Source organism: Fistularia commersonii, chromosome 20 (genome assembly GCF_037954325.1).
Source record: "Fistularia commersonii isolate RoL2024-O1a breed Wild chromosome 20, RoL_Fcom_v1.0, whole genome shotgun sequence".
Lineage (NCBI taxonomy): Eukaryota > Metazoa > Chordata > Actinopteri > Syngnathiformes > Fistulariidae > Fistularia > Fistularia commersonii.
The window spans coordinates 10315770-10336953 of NC_141303.1; the positions used below are offsets into that span (position 1 = coordinate 10315770).

The window sequence follows — 21184 nt, forward strand, 5'->3', positions numbered from 1 at the left end:
ATCCCCAAATATATTGAAATATTTAACACAAACATACATGCATTTAATCCTATCTCAAATTGATAGTAATTTTCCATGCATATTAAATGATATTGCAACATGCCATCCAATTATTTTCAAAAAATCACACAGAAATGTATTATTGATTTAGTTCTATCCTTTTCACAGTGTGATTGCAAACAATGCAGTAAATTTATTCATGAATTTATAATTTAAGTATTGGTAGTGTAACTAAAGTCGCTCACGATCAATTTCTTAATCAAGTGCCCTTATTATAAATTCTGTTCGGATTTTCAGTGTAGGAATAAATTGTTAATGCTGCTGAGCAAACAGTTAAGGTCATGAACAAATTTCTTTATAATGATAAATATAATTCACAGCTACTAACTTTTATATTCAAATGAGTTTTTATTTTCTACATCTCCTTTTATCTCCTGTACTGCTCCCACTTTTCCTTTTTTAAAAAAATCCAAAGTTACAAAGTAACATATTTAAGATTCCTACATCTAAAATTTTGCATGTAATCCACCAAACAAACAGAAAAGTTTCCATTTCTTGTACTTTCCCTGCAGGTTAGTCACATTGTCTGTCACCACTGTCTGTCCTTGATGAATGATTGTGGAGTGACTGGTCTGTGTTTACACAATAAGTAATGATTAGAGAGGGGAACTTTGCCCCCCAAATGAGTCAGTCATTTGCACATGTGGGCTTGTGGAACTGACTAAAAGTGCACTGCAGCTGATTCTCGTCCAGCATTAGCAGCAGAAGAGTAAGTTAATGATATTCCTGGAATGCATAATTGTACTCTGCAGTCAGAAACTTTGCAGTGATTTTACTTTTCTTCTTCCTTGTATTTAATTCCTTGTGTCCCACCTTTTCTGGTGTTAAGGACATGACGGCATTATTTGGTTTCGTCCTCTGGTTGGCATGTTTCTGCCATGCCGCGCTCTCCTGTCCAGAACTTTGCAAATGCTACCCGAGAAGAGCCGAGGTTGTCTGCAACGAGGTTCCTCTGACAGAGTACCCCGCTGAGGGTCTTCCTAAGAACACCACAATGCTGACTATCCAATTCACCAACATCACCTCCATCTCCGAGCATCACCTCAGTGTCACACCTCTACTCCGAGAGCTCCACCTCTACAGCAACAAACTGCAAAGCCTTTCGGCTCACCTCTTCAGGGGAGTTCCGCACCTCAACACTTTGGATCTCACAGACAACAAACTGACTCAACTGCCTGCCAATGTTTTCAGCCATGCGCCGCTACGCAGCTTAGTGATTAAAAACAACTTGCTTGAAAAAGCAGACCCTGAGTGGCTTCCTGACAACAGCAACATAACATGGTTGGACTTATCGGGGAATCAGATGACAAACATCCCGGCAGCTCTACTGCAGAAGCTGCCTCATCTGGAGAATCTGGACCTTGCCAACAACCGTCTAGAGAAGATCGCCGTAAAATCTCTGGACTCGCTGACCAAACTCGAGAGACTGAACCTGCAGAGAAACAAGCTGGAGATCTTGGATGCAGCTGTATTTGAAAATACCAGAAACCTCACCTACCTGTTCCTCTCACAGAATAAACTCAAAGAGCTCCACGAAAATGTTTTCCAGGAGCTCACTCAGCTCAAGCTCCTCAGTCTAGAAAACAACCAGCTGAGCCACATCCCTCCAGGTGTGCTTGACCATCTGCAGTCTCTGGATGATGAGGGGCTTGACCTGAGTGGCAACCCATGGCTTTGCGATGGTAAGATGAACTACCTGTGGAGGTGGATCCAAAAGCACAAGGAGAAGGTGTTCCTTCCAGGGACCATCACTTGTGCCAAACCTGAGTCTCTAATGACACGCTCAGTGACATCTCTGAGGGAGAGTGAATTTACAGCTTAAGTTTCCTATCCTTCTATTGATTATGATCTGATGGACCCACCTTCAGCCTGTCATTACTGTGTAAGCTGTAAATCATGTACTCTTTTTTTGGTACAATTGAAGCATTAAAAGAGTAAACCCCTCACAAAGCACTCTGTATTACTTTGAAATTATCATTAATTATGTTGAGAAAGGAACAGTGGCACATTCACTTAAGAGATAACAGAATCAGTGCCTCTCGTAGTTTTCACGCAATTCCGGTTTTCTTTTTCAGCGTGTAGGCTGTGAGAGATATCGGACAATGAAATCCACACAAGTCCCATCAAAAATATAGCTTGCGGGTATAAAAATCAATTCAACAAGCAAGCCATGGATGTTCCCCCTCTGCTTCTTGTGCTAAATTAAAATAACAGAGGCCCTGTTGTGTGACAAGGAATATTGTATAATCTTCTGTGGAGAAAGGCAAAAAAATGGAAATGAATTGCTTTTGTTCTTTAGAATTGAAATGTTATGTCTCTGTTGCATAAATGCCGTCAAATGTCATTGATTAGGAGGAACAAACCCCCTCATAAACAGGTCTGTGTACTTAGTTGTGTTTGTCTCTTGCAACACTTTGTTCCCAACTGCTTGCTGGGAATAAAAGTCCTTGGAACAGAAGGGCATGCCATTACACCGATGTCTCTCTCAAGGTAGGCTTATATGCAATTTTTACAATTCTAATAATTCCTCAGCACCTATTCGTCAGTCCTTCCCTTTTCCAGATATTTGTTACGATTTCGGAGTTGATAAAAAATGAACCTGTGCCTCCTGACATTCTTCGCACTGGCTCACGGCCTTCACCAAAAAACTGATGCCGGCTCTTGTCCAGATGTGTGCGCTTGTTCCTTTCTGCCCTCCGGCTCAGAGGTTGAGTGCAGTGAAAAGTCGATGGATTTTTTTCCAGTCAATGGTTTACCTACCAGCACCGTTCAACTCTCTATCCTCTCCACCAACCTCAGCACTGTGACAGCGAATCATCTGACTGCTGTGCCACTTTTAAAGACTCTCCAGCTGTATCACAACAAACTGGACAGTCTACCATCAGATTTATTGAAGAATGTCGCCCATCTGAGCTCATTGGATCTCACGGGGAATCAGTTGGTTGGTCTGCCCGCAAATATTTTCATCCATCCTTCACTCCGGTCGCTGGTGCTCAAAAATAATCGGATTGAAAAAGTCAATGCTGAGTGGTTTTCAGACGACAGCCGTCTGACTTGGCTGGACTTGGCTGGCAACCGTTTAACAAATGTGACAACAGCTGTACTTCAGAAGCTAAAGCTCCTTGAGTATTTAGACTTGAGTGATAACCACCTGCAAGGGATTCAACCAAGCGCACTGAAGAACCTGAACAACCTGTCGACTCTTAACCTCGCCGGTAACAGACTCAGGTCCCTGGAACCTTCTACCTTCGCTCACAATTTGAGGCTCACACAGTTGTTTCTGCAGGAGAATCAGCTCCAAGCGTTGCCGGAGAACCTCCTCCAGGGTCTCCAAAGCCTTGAGCTTCTTCTACTAAATCAAAATCAGCTTCAGCACCTGCCCCGTGGCCTGTTGGATGGCAAAGCAAATAATTTTCAGGTGATTTTATTAGGAAACCCTTGGGTGTGTGACGATAAACTTGGGTACCTGTGGCAGTGGCTGACTCTCCATGTCCAGAGTGTAATATTTGTAGAGGAAGTTACATGTTCTAAGCCGGAGGCTCTCAAGGATAGACAACTGGTTTCTGTAACGTTTGCTGAACTTGGTCTTTCGGGGAATTGAAAAAACAGAATTAAATTAGCATTTCGGGGATCCGAAGGCAAATGTATATTCGTAAAATGAGTTGACGAGACACTGTATGTCAAATTCTGAAAGTAAATACATCATTATAGCTTTGTAAAAGTCATCGCTTTGCGCTGAAGCCTCAACAAGATCAGGGCTCTCCCATTGTTTGGATAATGGCCGACCCACAGGGAAGAGGTGGGGCGAGGGAGGGGGGTCATGTTCAGTTAACACAACAGTCGCTACATCTCATTTTAATAACCAATAACTGGTCCAAAGAGGCCGATATAACATGCAAGGCAATTTTAGTATTCTCCGATTCATGTTAAAGGTGTGGGAGTTGTATTGAATGTATTGACAACAGATTTGTAATATAATTTGTAATGTGTAATACAAAAACATACCCCAAAAACTGTTTGAAATAAAAATTTGTAGATGCAAACACTCTTAAAAAAAAAAAAAAAAGGTATAAAGCAGTGTTTCCTTCTCATTGGTTGATGATTGTCATGGTGAATCCAGCAGATCTCTCACTTGTAGCCGGTTGCATCATAGTTTGCAGCATTGTTTCACTCATAGCCTCTTGTTTTTAATGATGTTGAGCATGTGGGAGTGTGTGGGCAGCGCTATGACTGAGTCTTCCAGCTGACCCCTTCTGGATGTGTTTAAATACCACTCTCTCGTTCTTTAAGACACTCTATCTCCTTCACTTCTCTCTCCCTTACAATATACATGTTTATATTTTTGCAAAGCCCACACACCCCACCTCAAATCTTGATCACAGAGAGTGTGCTGGTCCGTGATTTATAACTCTTCTAAAACATTGCCTGGTCTTGTTGCTGTTACTTATGAAAATTAAACCTTGTTCATAAATGATCCCCAGAGAGCAGAGAAAAAAACTTTGCTGCCTTGATCTGTGTCTTTTATTCCACAATTCTGATTTGGGTCCTCAATCAAAGGTTGCAGAAGTGGGTTTTAGAGTAAGAGGTCACTTGAATTTACACTCAAATCTGGGCAAATCCGCAGGGGGTTCTCCTTCACCCCCTGCAGATGTTGCTACCCTTTCATCAGCAAATGTAATCTCAGTCAGTTACAATCTGCAGGCTGTCATATCTGTCACTGTCCAGTAGTGTTCAGGGTGGAGAATTGAGGATGAAGCCGTCTTCTCTGATCAGAGTGGGGAATGGAGTTTGGGTTGCTCCAGTGCAAACACACAATAATGACTTGCTGACAGTAAAACCTCAAATGTCAAAGACACGGTTTTCCCACATTTGATAATTATTTTGGCCTTTTAGATCTCATTATCATGGATGGAGTAATTAGCACATAGAGCAAGAATAAGCAGGTGGCATTTACAGTGGCATTAAAAATCTCAAGTGTTCAGATCATACAGTATTTTGTATATATCTTTCTTATTCCAGACTTTCATCCATTTAACACTTTTTTTTTAGATTAATCATTATGTAGTGACTTGTTTATCGCTGCTGTTTTGTTTCTCATGAACACCAACAGAGTGGATCATGTCCCCAAGTCCTCACAGCTTTGCACTGATGTTCTTTCTGCTGGGTTACATTCAGTTTAAGGGCTACTTATGATGCTAATTCAGGACTGCTTTCTGTCCTGACAGTTACAATGAACCATGTAGAACCACAGGTTCTTTTTTATAAATTCCATTTTCAGACCAAACGAGGGGAAAATTGTAGGTCTGCTGAGGCTCTCTGCTCCTTTAAATCAACCATTAAGCCAAATGCATTGATTCATTTTTCAAACCGCGCTATTTTTGTATTTAATGTCTTTCAGTGCAATCTCACTCTGCAGTTATTCATTGTACCTGTTTCATCATAGCTCGTTACCTCCTAAATTTTTAATTTCATTTTCAAGAAAATTTACATTCATTATATTTATGTGTATTATACAAATAGATCTATGGTGCTTTGCTGTTCCAAGAATCAAAAAGCTTTAGTGTTACTTACATATCAAGGAGTGAAGGCAAAATAAGACAATATTTCTCTGGGACCCAAAAACAACACATCACATGCACACCTTATACCCATGTGAGTACTCTGACAGTTTTATAGCCACTACTCACTTAGCTGCATGTATTTCACAGTTAGGCTATTTCAATGCAACAGTTTCACTCTTTATCAAATATAGACAAATAAACATGAAAATGCTAACAAAACAGTTAAAATGCTGTAAAATTGGCAATAACCTAAAAACTATTAATAAAAGTGTATTTACAGGTTGCTGTGTCCCATACACTAAAAACCAGAGGCAAGTATAAAAACAAATCACATCTTTCAGTTTTCCCTTTTCTTGGACAGCAATCAATCCGATGGTCCGGTAAAACTTACAAACCTATAGTGCCCTCTTGTGTTCTGGGGGTCTAAATTGACTGGTTTAATAATGCGGTCCAGTTTTAGTCTCTCAGAAGTGTATATCAGATACTTTTATTTGCGACAAGGTGCAAACACGGTGCTTTAGGGCAAGTGGTGTAACCACATACACATATGGGAAATAGAGCACATCATAAGCAGATTTGCGGTCCAGGGACTCAGTCATTATTTTCGTAACTGTCTTAACCCTTTTGTGTCAGCCTTAATTTAAAAATAAACCTCTACTTTTTTCACAAGCTTTGAACACTGTGTCTTAAACAATGATGTAGCTAATTTATGGATTTATGGCGGCATGAAGCTTGTTAGCTTCATGCCACCAAAATTTGGCCTCCTCATATCGGACCGATGAAATGACCGTGAAATTTCGTTAACTCTGACACTGAAGAAGATGACTTTAATGGTTTTAGTATGCAGAGGGAGACAAAGATAGCGATCAGCTGGAGTACGAAAAAACAGGGATAGAACCTGGATGGAAGGATGGACTTTTCCTTGTGTTATTTATTATTAAACCTTTTTCATCAGCCGTGTTACAGGAACTGTTCGAAAACACAAAAATTGCAGTGCGTATTTCTGGATGTTACTGGTATGAATTTAATCAAAAGTTTAAAAAAAAAAGTTTCTGCGTGACATCTTTCTGTATAAATACCTTATGTTATAATAGACAAGTGCGGCCTACATACACACACATAATGATAATTATTATCATTTATTTATTTATTTGTTAATTTTTAGCCGGTGCTGCTTCTATTCAATTAAGGTGCACTCAATAGCCTTTTACGCTATATAAAAATATTTGCTGGTCCAAGCTGCCTTCTTTTATAACATAACTGTCTGACCATGTACAATAGCTGTTTAAAATGTGTTATTCTTAATTAACCTATCCAAATTTGAATTATCGCTGCTCTAAGACACCTACAGGCTGCAGAGCAATTTCTCACGAAGAAGAAAATCCCCAAGAAAAAGTTTCCCCTTTAACAAGAAACAGATCCATCAAAAAGCGCATCTGCTCTTTGTCTTCAAAGGTGCTATACCCTTATTTTTGGGCTTTGACCTTGAGATGTGGCAAGAGCTAGTGCTCTACACATTAATTGAGCTGAAACTAACACAAAAAAGTGGCTGTTGGACTCATTAAAACCTTACCTGAAGGTGGGTGACAGGAGTCATACTGTGGTTCATGCAGGATTTCAAGACCATTAACATGCAAACAGTTATAGTGTAAAACACCCCCGCTGAATCCATAATCACCCATCCTACACTTTCACTCAGGAGTGAAAGCGTTTGGTTTGTGTCTCAAACCTGTGCACACTCACAACCAGGTTTTTCCATTTCCACATCTTCCATATTTAACCAGGTTAACCATGAGAATTGAGGGGGTAAAGCTGGAAATGATCCCTTGCATTAACCTAAACTCCATTAATCATAATCCATACATGTGTTTTATTCATCTCATTCATCACCTCATAAATCTTGCTGTTGACAACATAAACATTGGGGAATAAATGTACTGCTGCCTTTGTGCATTATCTCATTATTGGCTAAGAGGGCTGAGGTCGCCAGACTGTGTGATTGGTTGTTGGATATGGCCTTCCATGCTCCCCTGGGAAATGGGCTATTAGGAGGCACTTCCTAGATGGACACCGTTTGTTTAAGATGGTGATGTTTCATATTCCGCAGCATATTGCAGCAGTTTTACTACATGAATAAAAGATTTGATAGAGGCTCCTGCTGTATCACATGGAGAAAAAAAACAGACAAGTCACATGAAGAAACATTAACTTTCGATGAAACATGAAAGTATTTAATCAAATGAAGCGATCCCAAACAGAGGCATAATGGAATTAATTTAAGCTGTGAGAAATAGTGCAACAGAGGTAATAGCTCCTCAGAAGACAAGGAAACAAAATAGCATTTTAATGGAAACAAAAAGATAAAGCAGTATACAAAAGTGGCAGCAAATGTATTGTATTGTTTATAAGTGCTAAAGTGACATAAAGCCATATAAAATCGGACCAGCATTATTTTTATTCATTGATGTCAGTGGACCAGAGCCTGCACATTAGTACGGTGGGTTGCCAAAATATCCAAGTCAAGTCACAGAAAACTAATTCACACTTTTACTCACAGCAAGGGACTTGCCGTCTATTATGTATTATCTAACCAAACACATTTCCTATCAGGTTCAGCTAATCCAGACTGTTTGGGATCTAGAAATAGTGTCATCTTAGAATGGCATATTCTGTGAGAAATGTCAGGCCAGACTAGAGCCCTAATGTGAACATGCATCGCACCAATTTAAAAGCCTAACAATGTTTGTCATTTATTCTTATTATTGCTTGTGATACCGATATCATAAAAGTTGCAAAATTCTGAAATATACCCATGAGGGAAAAAAATTTTGTTTTTTTTTCTAACATGAATTCTGTTATACATGTTTAGAGTTGCCCAAGGGGTTGACAGTATCAAATCAAGCAAAAGATAACTTTTTTGATTTGTCATCATTTTGCTTATTGCAATTGTGATTTCCAAGCTGTAGTGATTTTCCTGTTGTGTTTTGACTCGCAATACACCCATTGATATCTTTCTAAAGTACCTCACAAAATACATATAGAAAATAGCAATTTTGTATCGCAATCTTAATCAGCTGAGATATTCCGAAGGAACAGGCAGCATTTTTAAAGGTAAGAAGTTATTTTAAGAAGGGTTAAGCTATAAACTCTGGAGAAACTCTAGCAGGCAGCCGCCCGAGACAGCGTCGGAAGTAGAAGGACCCTGAAGGTAGAGTAAAGCTATAGTACGTTAACATTTAATATTAGGTGGATAGAATCTCAAATGTTTCCAGGTGTGTTAAAATGCAGACACTTGAAATGTTTTTTCATTTATGTGAATAGCTTAAACACCTCATTTATAGTAATGCAAACCTCTTCTGTTTGATAGTCCAGTACAGAAAGCAAAAGTTGAAACCAATTTGCCAAATCTATTTTGTGTTTATAATGTGGAGTCTGGAGTCTTTCTTATATGTTTTTCAAGGAGGGGATGATGTTTGGGAATTCATCCCCAAATTAAAACCTCTCAACAGCTAAAACTAATGCACCAATGGAGACCAATAGCTTTTAAATGCCTTAAATGTCAGCTTTAAAAACCCGCAATCTCTTTGAGCTGCATTCCATTAGCCTTCCTTATGTCCGATTGGCCATAGAAGATGCTGCAGTTTAATTGAAGTAAGAGTAAGGATTTTGACATCAACATTGATCCACAAGCAGAGTCTCAGGCGTGTTCTCTGCATGTTCATTTTCCTGCTCATGAAGCACGATGATCACTCACTGTCATGCTCCTTGCCTCTTTAAAGATAACATCAGAAAGAATATCCTACTCCTCCCTCAACTTATATCGTTTCACAGACTAGGCATATTCATTCGTTTTAACGAGTCTGTAAATATTCCACTGCAGTGCTCTGTCCCTGCAGCTTTGATCCGAGCCTGTCATAAAACAGAGAGTAGATTCCTTTGTCACCATTTTTCTTTGAGCGGCGCTCTCTGTTTTCTTCCCAGGGATGGTGGATTGATCCTTGCGTTGTGATCTCCCTGTAATTACTCGCAGGGAACAAATGGGGCTGAGGGAGTTTAATTGCCACCGAGCGCAAAGGCGAGGACACAGCCTTTCATCACCTTTTGACGTCTAAATCCGCGCCAAGACTTTTACATCATTTACCTTGGGGTTGCACAGTGTACAGTGTTTTAACACACGAATGGTCACCAGGCTCCATGTTGGATCCATAACAGACCTTTCACTGGTTGTAATGCAGTCAGCATTTAAGCATCATTCTGCGCATGTGGAAAGAAGGTTGAGGCTGAGGAAGATCATGTGCCAATGATGGATGGATAAGGCAGAGGGCCAACCCTTTCAGAAGGCGGAGCTAGATAGAACCATTATTTAAGCGCCTATTGATTTGGAGATTTTCACCAAAGAGCTTAATTTTGGTAATCGGTTCATGGATTCTAGGTAATACAGCAGCTGGAGCAAAGGAGCCCATAGAGGATCTTCCATTCATTGCTTCAAATTATACCTGGGTATAACTGTGTAATCCACAAGCTCATGAGGGTGGCACGCAGACATGTGGGCTTGGCCATAAAACACTCTCCGTTAATACCTGTTGTGATATAACTCTTCTGATGCCTGCTGAACCACCGCTGTGGTGAACAAGGCTGCAGTTCACGGTGACTGTGGGGGTAGAGTGTCTGAGGAGGGAGGTTGTTGATTTGAAATAAAAGCCTTTCTCCAGATCAAGGTCAACAACTTCATAAGACTGGTTTCAGCATAACTTTGCTGTAATACCATTCCTACAGTATGTTTTCTGATTTTTTTGTCCATTACTTATTCGAAGTGTGCTGGAAAAAAGACTTTAGCTGGTTTGCAGACTGTTCTAGTTGCGGTCACCAAGAATAACTTGCTAACTGGCTGCAAATCAGCAAACAGGTCATCTTCTTCCTTTCCTTGCCTATGTCCAGGGGAAAGTTGTACCAGGTCACATTTTTGGATGTCAAAAAAGCACACAACCCCCAAGTAATATGAGTTGATCCATCCATTAAGAAATCTAAAAAGTCCATTTTTCACAGGGAATCACAGGCACCAGATAAAACTGGTCCCACAAACGCCAATTAAAACACAACACATGCAACAGGCTAAGATATTTTTTGTGCCATCCAGTTGTGGAATATAATTTGACCCTCAAAACGAGAGCCTAAACTGAAGGAAATAACCCCTGATACATTTGTATTTTGTATTATGTTAACTGATTCATATTTGCTAATGCATGCAGCTCACACAGCAGAAATTAGCTTGAATTAGTTTTGAGAATAACCAAAGATGAGAAAAACCAATAATAATAGTAAAAAAGAAAAAAGGGGAAGTTAAAAAAATCACACTCATTCAAAAACTTTGAGTTATGAATATGCTTATACAGAATATCATACATACAACTGTTCAATAAAATTTTATTTCTTGTGCCATAATCCCGCTTTTCAATGCTCCATTAGTCCTCTGAATAAAATACCGTATTAATCATAACATAAATGTGGACCTCATTACTTCAGCGAGTCAATTAATTCCAGTTTGGTTTATTGCAGCAATTCATTCTAGTGTTATTGTTATATTTTCCTCAAGCCTCACACTTTTGAATTTAAATTCACTTGAAGGAGCCAAATTGTCAGTGAACTGAGCCCCAGAGCTGCACATTACAACGATTCCGAGTTGTCGAGTAGAAAATGCTTGGCTTAGTAATTCTGTGTGCCAGTGGTGGTGTAAGACTAATGATGCACTCATTTAATATTGTTTTTTATGACCTGCCAACCTAAATTAATTTTAATCATTTTTCAATGCGCCATTGTACAAGGATTTTCTATGCCATAAAAAAATCATTGTCACCGGGTGAGACTATCTGGAGTGCCATCTGCAAGCGAGTCAGATCCATCCCGTTGCTTTGGTCTCCCATGGCCAATTTTCCCTAATTAGATGTCCATACAATTAGGAGCAGAAGTGATGCGGGGCCACTGTTACATGGCCCATGCAGGGGAAGAGTGTACTTTGTAAGCAATTTTTTAAGCAGAGCCATCGGAGCAAAGCGCAAAAGTGAGCAAAAACACAACTTCTGCTCCAAGGTGAGCAGATCTGTGTTGCTATAATGAAATTCATTTGCGAAACAACCAACATCTTAAATAAACCATGTGTGCTTTAACAAACTTTAATGTGGAAGAAGTTATTTGAGGTGGACAGTGGACACAGCTTTCCAAGCCAAAGTTGAGGAGCGGGAGATTTTTGCCTGGCAGTAATGTCATTGATGACTATCAAGGCCTGACTGAGGCCGCCAGCTTCAAATTGAATATTACTACTGAATAATAATTCAAATAACATCTGCCAGTCTTTTAACTATTATTCAGCAGATACACTAATCATTGTACCTAGAGAGACTTATTTACAAATAAGGGTTTGCTGGATGACTATAAAAAGAGTTGCAATATTTTTCCTCACTGTAGGGGAGGTTAGTAACATAACAGAGCTTGCAAACCCACCTTCTGTTCAAAAAAGTAAATTCCTTCAAGGAATTCAAATGTATCTCCCACTTTCCACAAAATACAGGCGTTTTTAAGAAATGTGTGTTATTGGTTGCCCGCCTTGTGCGCGGATTAGTCAAGAGACCCACAGATGAGCTTAACATAAAGGCAGGAAGGAGCCCCATTGGACAGGAGCCTTCCACTGCTCAAAAATATTCTTACCCCCACCTCTAAATGCACTTTGTGGTTGTATTTGCTTCACATAAGTAATGTATATACAGCATTTTCCATGCTGGCCACAATGCATCAGTTCCTCTGTGTTTGCCACAGGTCTGCTGTCATTTGCTGCTCCCTGTGGAAGAGGCTTCTTTTTTGTTTCATTTTTAAAATATGTCCCTGCAACTTGAAGATGCAGCCCCCCATCCACTGCACGACTAAGAAGAAAAGACCTAATTGGGCCGGATTAAAAGTGCAATATTTATAAATGTGTGACACATAGCCTTTGTCTAAATAGATTGTGGTGGATACATTGGCTTGAACAGATAGAAAATTCTGATAACTATGAAAAGTCAAAATATCAGATGAAATATTCCCAGGCGATTTAGTTTTTCTAATTGACAAATTAATTATCAAGAAATTCTGGCATATTAGATGATTAACTTGAATACAAGAATGTTGTTGTAACATGCAAAAGTCAAGATTAAATGTTTAATTTACTAGTCGTAGTTGTGCTTGTGATGATGGGCCATCTGATACCAAATGGAAAATTTTGGAATATTTGCATTCATTTTGACTAAGTCAAAAGCAATGAAGACCCTGAAAAAGTTTGTAAAGTCATATGTATGAAACACTCATGCATTTTCAATTTGCATATATTTACTCTCTTTAATAAGATATAGCAAAACATCACTGTGGATGGAATTAGTCACAACTAGTGACATGCTGATCACCTGTTAGTTGTGTCAAGCAGCATTTGTTAAAAGCTGTATAAATAGAACTATAAGATCGACCATGACCTGGATGGCTGACAATCTCCACAAACAAATAGAGCTATAGGTCTATGATCTCACTTCTTTTTGTGAGCCAATATTGTGGCAGGACCTTTTTCTGATCATCAGTAACAGCGTGAGATGTTGTGAGGTGGTGCATAATAACAGCATGAATGATATTTCTAAAAACCCCTTAAGGCATTATGATGTGGGGAGAGATCCATAGTGACATAATTAGAAATAATAAAAGAGCACATTTACAAGCGCCGTCCTGATAAAACAGTAGCAAGATGTTTTTTTGTTAAAATAACTGATGCTTCAATAAAAACCAATATGAACCTCCTTTACTGTAAATCATCGCCTCCTGTCTTTGCTTTGCAGATGAAGGTAATCAGGCAGGTATTTTTCAAAGGAGAGCGTATAATGTGTTTCTCCGGGGACGCTGCACTGTCTGAGTTTACATCTCAGAGCAGCAGAGGACGGGTTGGGGGCAGGTTTGTCATTAAGCGTGTAAAAGGAAACAACCACGCATGTTTTACTGTGTTGAGGCCAGATCCTCTCCTTGTAGATCAGCCATAGAGTCTGACAACCCCGAGTGCGCCAGCCTTTATCACACATAAAAAAAACACCTTTAAGCCACCTCAGATAACGGCAACAAAAAATTAGGTAATAACTTTCCAGCAGAATGTCAAGATAGAGATTTAATTTCACCCAAAAGGCTGAAAGCATAACCCTTTTTTTTCCAGTTAGAGAAAACAACCTCTGTAATCTATTGGAAAACTCATAAGTAATTCATATTAAACAGTGCTAGACACTCACCTCATTTAGCACTCACTGCAGCTGCATTCATGCAGGAACTTGCATCATTCTCCTCAGGTGGATAATATCCATTTTAACCCTGAAGACAAATAAAAAAAAGAAGAAATAAAAAAATAAGAGCACTTGTGAGAACAATTTTACAGGCAATTCTCCTCTTTTTTTATGTACATTCGCGAATGTATTTCAATTTCAATTTTTATGAGTCTGCGGGTAATGCACCTTTTAAGAGTTGAAAGCTGGACTTCATCAGCCACATTCGCTGAGTTTCAGATGTATAACTGTATTGATTTTACAATGAGATGTTGAACGAGTTTTTCGAATGCTTGACCATTCAGAGATATTGGATTTTTCAAATGAGCATATATCCTGCAGATTTAAATTATTCCAACTATTTCTGATTCTTGTTCTCATAATCCAGTAAGGACAGTGATGATTTGCCAAAGACCAATTTTCAAGACAAAAGAAGAAAGACCAAAAGGAAATAGATGTGATCACAGAGCTGTGGAGAGCAGGTTGAGTGCATCTTCTTGTTCTGTTCTTTTCTAGAAGGTCATATTTGATCAATGTAATTATTGTGACGCAAATCAAATCAAAGAGCTGCAGGGAGCATCTTTACATTTCTTGCGTAAAATGAAACTCATTCAGCACGCCATTTGTGCCCTCGGAACATGTTATTTTCTTTCCCTCAGAATGCGACATTGGGGAGATTACCTTTTCACTCCCCTGCAGCTTAAAATATCCCCCAAACATAGACAGCGCTTGGGGTGGGCTGTTAAACCAAAGCATTATATACAAACATTTTTATTCAAATGAATATGCTTAACCGGGTTCTGGAAATATCTGAGTTATTTTGTCTGAGTTATTTATTTGTAAGGTTACCCATCAAAAGTAGTCAATGCATTGTTGATACTAAAATCAAGACCCATTATGTCTGAGTATTTGTTCGTCTCAACTTTACTCTTGAAATGTTATTTTCTTTGTACTCCTAGAATGTGAAATCATAGCCATTCAACATAGCATCTTGATAATTAATTTGACCCTTTTAATATAGCCATTTCCTGGCTATAAAGTATTCGTAAAATAATATCGAAGTAGTTCCGGCAGACTGCCCGCTGAGTTCAAGTTCAAATATCCAATATGACAGAAGTTTGATCGGAGCGAGGGGATGGGATCGGGGGGCTGACCAGGCGGTGTAGGGATGGAGATTTGGGGGTGGGAATCAAAGAGCTTGTGGCTCTGCGCGCTCACTAAAATAGTTGTTGTTGTAACTCAATACCAATATGCCATCTGCCACTCAGGTGATCTGACATGTGAGGCGCAGCAACAGCAACAGTAAAAAACAAGACAAACACTGGCGGGACTGGTCTTTTTAAATTTGCCATCGCTTGTTGACTTCCCACACAGAAAGATAGACTCAGAAAGTTCCCAGAGGGTCGTGATAAATGACACGACTGTGTTATTGTTTTTTACTCTCTGACAATCCACATGTCCAACTGTTCACACTGTTTTGTTCAGTATTAAACCCCAGCTGTTAATCATACTTTTGATCCGATCCAAACAAAAACATAAAAACATCTGCGTATTCAACACATTTGCATGGCGGTGTTTTGGTGTGTTCTTTCCCAAGGAAAGTCAGAGTGATCAATAAATCGCCACGCAGAGCAAAAATGATATATGGTCTGTCAGTGTATCATTTGGTCTTAGAATTTGAAGAAATCCGCGCCACGGATGCGCAAGGCAGCAAAAACCTCTGGCAGTTTATTTACATTCAGAGGTGTTAAAAATGAATCATGAAATTCAAGAGATAAAGAATAATGCTATCAAATATATTCTATCGTGAGAATAAAAAATATTTTTCTCAGTAATTGTGACCATTTTAGAGGAATAATGTGTGCAATTTGTGAAAATGCTCAAATGTTCTTCTTATCTTGAACGCCCACTGAACACCACAGACGACTAACATGTGGGTGTAAAAATTGGTGATTAGCCAGCAGAGCACAGTGGGTCACTGTGGAGTTGCTTACGCATGGCTGTGGCTATATGGGTGAAGGGGTGAACATGTGCACAATGATTTGTGTGCACATGTAGGTGGGGGGGTGTTTGTATTTGTATGCACCAGCAAGCGCGTGCTTGTAAATTCTATATTTGAACATGAAGTTGATGTGTATTTGCATGCACGTCTGCTGCAGAAACATTGTTCCGTTAGACAATGCCGGTCTACTGACAGTCCAGCTCCACCTGTCAGTGTGTACAAAGGCCTTCCTCCCAGGCTTTGACATGTGACATGTGTGTGAATCTGCTGCTGGCCAGAAGAGATAGCAGAGTGTAGGACATGTGTGGGTGGACAGCCTGCGGAGTCCTGCCTGACCTCCTTCATGATCTTTCCTTTAGATGGTGGAACTTCGACGGGTGCCCAGCGGAAAAATCAATCATTCCCGAACAGGTAACATGAAATCGGAAACCTCTTATGCATCAGACATCGTGATATTTTGTTCCCAATGAATGGAGCTGATTCTCAGTCAGCGTGGTGGACTTTGTCACCCTTCTTCATGCAATCGAAATATGAAAGTGATACAGTAATCACACTACTTCAAATATGACATTTATGATCTTTACTTTTTGCACCCCTTCAAGATTTAAAGTGTATCATGTTCATCATGCCAGAAACATCATAAAAGCACGGGGATTTTCTAGTCTAATACACATGATGTGATGAATAGACTTCTTTATTACAGCTTATTTATGTGACAAAATATACACTTCCATTGTAATCAAGACGCTGATTGATCACTGCTGCACTTCTGAAGAATGTCAAGGTGGACTGAAATGTCAGCGGGATCAATATATTGTGATGCTGTGCAAGAAAGCTTGGTGGGATTCCCACCCCCTCCCCGTTCAGATCTTTTCAAGGGAAGAAGCATCCCTTTTAAGTGTTTTCAAATCTTTGGATACTGTGAAGAAAAACACGTCTTAGCTGGAAGGACAGCTGTAATAAAGTCGAGGCGCCCCGGACGGGAGCCTTCAGTTAAGTCTCTTGCATTTGAATGCAGAAGATTTGCCACAAACAGTGTGTTTTAAAGATCGGCTGTGGTTGTGCAGCACATTTTACGTCGCTCAGACTAATTATTGTAAGAGCAGAGACCTTTCAAAACGGTGAAAATGTAACCACCAAAAATAGCACCCATTACGTCACCTCATTTAAAACACAGTGTGAGAATGCATTATGTCTCGATCAAGCATGTTTTACAGGCAGATGCTTTCACGGAAATACTGACCTGATCATGCTTTTTTTTTTTTTTTTGGAAATGTACAGGGAGAGGGGTTTTAAACATATATTTTAAGTTCAGATGTCATCGAACCTAGGCTAAGAATAACTAGATCTAAAGTTTAATGAATAATCTATTTTTGTTGGATCTCCTGTTGCTCCTCACCCACCCCTCAAGGACAAATTGCTGGTAAGTTAAGGAGGAGCAGGGTGGTGACAGCTGCTGTAAAACGTAAAGCCATTATAAGAGCCTGTCCTGCAGCCAAAGGAGCTTCTTGGTTCATGTTTCATGATTGCGAGCTCCTGGTCTCGGCCTCTGACATTCCAGCACAGCGATGGGGTTTATATCTGACATTTTATACCTCACAAATATACAGCGTCAGTTCCAACGATGACACCGATGCCAATGAGATCACGGACACACAGCAGAGCGCTCATGTTATTCTCCAATTCCGATCAGACCCCGTCTGTGCTCCAGTGAACATTAATGACTGTCATGACTTGGATTTATGGCACTGTATCCCTATCGCACTGCAGAACTCAGTATTGTTGTAGTGCCGAATAACCTATCATGAGACGACAACATCTATATTTTCTTCGATGATCAATAAAAAAAAATGAAAAAAAATGGACATTATATACAGGGGAATGAGCTCCGGTACAATCTACAGTGTGAGTGTGATGCTTGGGGATGGGTGTTATATGAAAAGCCTACATGGGGGAACCCAGACTGCATGTAACACATTTGTCCCCTTTAATGGGAGCAGTTTTCCCAGGATGCTCCGGGACAATTATTGTGACCCCGGCATTTTCTCACAGGCTATTTACAATCACTTGTCATCATTGTTTTAACTCTCAAACCATGTGGGTAACGTTAAAAATAATGATGTCTGTTTTTTTTTTGTTGTTGTTGTTTGTGTTGTTGTTTTCTGACGTTTCTGATCTTTTCTCTGAAGAGGTGTTGGGGGTTGAGGGGAGGGTCTTTTAGTGCTCGGCCGCCTCGGCTGTGCTTTCAAAGCTTGTGTCTACGCTGGGAGTTTGTACACTCGCCCCTGCCTTGGGATTCTTCAACAAGGGGATGTGTGCGTCGCTGTGGCAGGAGTGCATGGCGGTGTCCCAAACCCCGGCGCCGCACACATGTTTCTGGGGGCTGGGTGCGATCTTAAACCCGTCATCGCCGGAGCGCAGAGCCATCAATTCAATCTCATGCTTGGCCGCAGTCTCCAGCACCTGTTGCTTGTTGTAAAACATGACAAAATTGTTGATGATGGGGTGAATGGGAAGCGCGATGGCGATCACCCCGCACAGAAAGCTGATGGCGGCGTTACACCGGCCTAAAGTAGTCTTGGGGTAAACGTCTCCGTACCCGACCGTGGTCATGGTGATCACAGCCCACCAGAAAGACTGTGGGATGCTGGTGAACAACGTCTCCGGGTGGTTCTGCTCCATGGTGTAGCCCAGCGCCGAAAACAGGAAGACTCCCACGCCCATGTACATGAGGAGAAGCCCCAGCTCTTTTAGGCTGCTCTTCAGGGCAGATGTCAGGGTTTGCAGTCCGGAGGAATGGCGTGCCAGCTTGAAAATGCGCGCAATGCGCATTATGCGTAAAGCCTGCACCGCTTGCTGCACGTTGGCGAGCTCCATCACGCCTGCGCCGAGCGAGGTCAGAATCAGCACCACGAAGAACGGCATGATGGCCATGAAGTCTACGATGTTCATGAAAGCCAGGATGAATTTGATTTTAGCCGGAGAGGAGAGCAGGCGGAGGAGGTACTCGATGGTGAACCACCCGATGCACACCGTCTCAATGACCTCCAGTGTCGGGTGCTCCATCAGGTTCCCGTCCGAATCCTCCACCTGCAAATCGGGGATGGTCCCGACGCACATCACCACGGAGGAGACGAGGATGAAAATGAACGAAACTATCGCGATGATGTGCGCCGGTAGCGAGGACTCCGGCTTCTCCATAAGCCTCCAGAGACACATCTGGAAGCGCTGCCAGCCCCCTGCGGACGGATCTCCCTCTCGGTCCACCAGGATAGTTTTCACTTTCTCGGCAATCTCTGCAAGTTCGTCTTCCACCTCCCTGAGGTTGCGCTTGCAGCACTCGTCCAGCGAATCGGATCCGATTCTCCAAAACTCCATCTCCTTCATGAAACAAATCGGGCAAATACCGCGTTTCACGTGTATCTCCCCGTAATAGTACAGCTCGATGATGCACTTGAACGCGTCTGGGTCCCTGTCAAAATAAAATTCCCCCATGTCGGGGTCGTAGTCATCGCACAGCAAAGATAATTCTTCCGAAGATTTGACCGAACAGCTGACCAGTTCGGCCAAGCGAGTGTCCGGGTAGCGTTTCAACACGTCTGCGCAAAGCACTTGTTTCATGCCGCCGATGTTGACCACGATCTCCGTGTCCTCGCCGGATTCTGAGCCGTTGCAGTCCGCGTACCGACCCCTGTGGATCCCCCACATTGTGCCGGCAACAAGTCTTCCAAGGAACGCCGATCTAGGTTATAATACAGCCAAATAACCAAAGTTAAAAAAAAAAGAAAAAAGAAGAGGATTCAGACGCACCGTAAAGCTGTGAATATCGAATATCTGCCTGACTGTAAAAGGGATAAATGTTTCCCCGGGAGAAAACCGCGCCGTGAAGTCTCCTTAGTCCATTACTGTCGTGTTTGACAGTGAATAGTGCGCCTGTGCGCTCCGAGAAAGTTGGCGGTGAAGTGCGCGTTGTAAAGTTGAATTTATCAAACCATTCTATTTCCGGTTGCAATTTTCAAAATAATAAACCCGGTTGAGGTCTGGCGCAAACCACGGAAATCCAACTATGTCCTAATAAAGAAAAAAAAAATAGAAATGATATTCTCTATTATGGCCCGAGGAGTTCTTCTGCATAGATATGTGGCCCTCTGCTTATTCGTTTTAAAATCCAAGCCTAGGTTGATTAAAACAAGGGCAATAATGTGAAATTAGAGATTAGATTTTAAATGATAGGCAAGAGATAACATTAAATTCAGTAGAAGCGTATCTCTTATTTTACTGTCTACAACTGTGTGCACAGCGAGGCTTGAAACGTCAGGATTATGAGTAATAATAGGAATCACATTAGAGTCGATGTAATCGTTAGACATATACTAAGTCTTTCCTTCTCCCCTATAATAATTCAATGACGTTATTTTTTTCTTTATTCCATATCGCTCTCTTCCCCAGCGGAGAGCCTGACGATGAACCGTACGGCTTTTATTTTGTAGGATTTCACGTCTTTTTCCGGTAGCGCTCCGTCCATGTGCAGTTGCCATGACGCAGCGCAGAGAATGGCGCAGCAGATCATAAATCTACGCGACGTCGAATGTATTCTGAACATTAAGTAGTTGTCCACCATTGATGTTGGACACAATCTCCTCTCGGTTTTAAGGGGAAAAACTAGATAAGTTTATGACTGACAAGCGATAGAAAAATCGAGGGGTGCAAAATGATTGTTTTCTTAATAAGAGCCAGTACTAGTTTTATGATCCATTTCAAGGTCTGGGATTAAATGTCGGGAAAATTCACTTTTTAGAAATATGAAGTTAAATCCAGCTGTGCTGAAAACAACAAAACATGACCAGGGTGCATATTTTCCAAAGTTAAAAGTGTAATTTACTGATTAATACATAATTGTTGTAAGTGCCATTCATTTTTGTTTGTACTTGTTGTTTTTTTCATTCTTTTACGTCTTGTTTTTAATTTTTTCTTCTAAATATTACGATATAACACGGTGTTTTTGCGGGGTAAAAAAAATAAATATGTGCTTGAATAACGCTGCACAACGCCTTATTTGACTGTTTGTCTCCACCCAGTGGTGACTCGACAACAATACATTAATAAATAAGGTTCTCTGTATGAAATCGAAGGCACAAACTAATGGAGAATTACATGCAACTTACCATAAGGACCCTGAAATATAGAGCTGTCAAGTGCTCACTTTCATGTGCAAATTTAGTAATAGAAGTTTGATCTACTTT

General features: G+C 40.7%; 3 protein-coding genes across 3 annotated transcripts; 2 read left to right on the forward strand and 1 right to left on the reverse strand.

Annotated features, from left to right (window-relative positions):
• Positions 1-630: 630 nt before the first annotated feature.
• Positions 631-2010, forward strand: LOC147222884 (uncharacterized). Its single transcript, XM_086167325.1, has 2 exons — positions 631-769; positions 890-2010. Exon 2 carries the CDS (start codon positions 893-895, stop codon positions 1880-1882), a length of 990 nt encoding a protein of 329 aa, XP_086023451.1. The 5' UTR covers positions 631-769; positions 890-892; the 3' UTR covers positions 1883-2010.
• A 489-nt stretch (positions 2011-2499) lies between these two features.
• On the forward strand, positions 2500-4089 carry LOC147222885 (uncharacterized). Its single transcript, XM_086167324.1, has one exon. It carries the CDS (start codon positions 2654-2656, stop codon positions 3659-3661), a length of 1008 nt encoding a protein of 335 aa, XP_086023450.1. The 5' UTR covers positions 2500-2653; the 3' UTR covers positions 3662-4089.
• A 12528-nt stretch (positions 4090-16617) lies between these two features.
• Positions 16618-19965, reverse strand: LOC147222886 (voltage-gated potassium channel regulatory subunit KCNF1-like). Its single transcript, XM_086167425.1, has one exon. It carries the CDS (start codon positions 19647-19649, stop codon positions 18159-18161), a length of 1491 nt encoding a protein of 496 aa, XP_086023551.1. The 5' UTR covers positions 19650-19965; the 3' UTR covers positions 16618-18158.
• Between the last annotated feature and the right edge of the window lie 1219 nt (positions 19966-21184).

Coding starts and splice junctions, on each gene's coding strand:
- LOC147222884 (XM_086167325.1), top strand. CDS start 893: ATGACGGCATTATTTGGTTTCGTCCTCTGGTTGGCATGTTTCTGCCAT.
- LOC147222885 (XM_086167324.1), top strand. CDS start 2,654: ATGAACCTGTGCCTCCTGACATTCTTCGCACTGGCTCACGGCCTTCAC.
- LOC147222886 (XM_086167425.1), bottom strand. CDS start 19,649: ATGTGGGGGATCCACAGGGGTCGGTACGCGGACTGCAACGGCTCAGAA.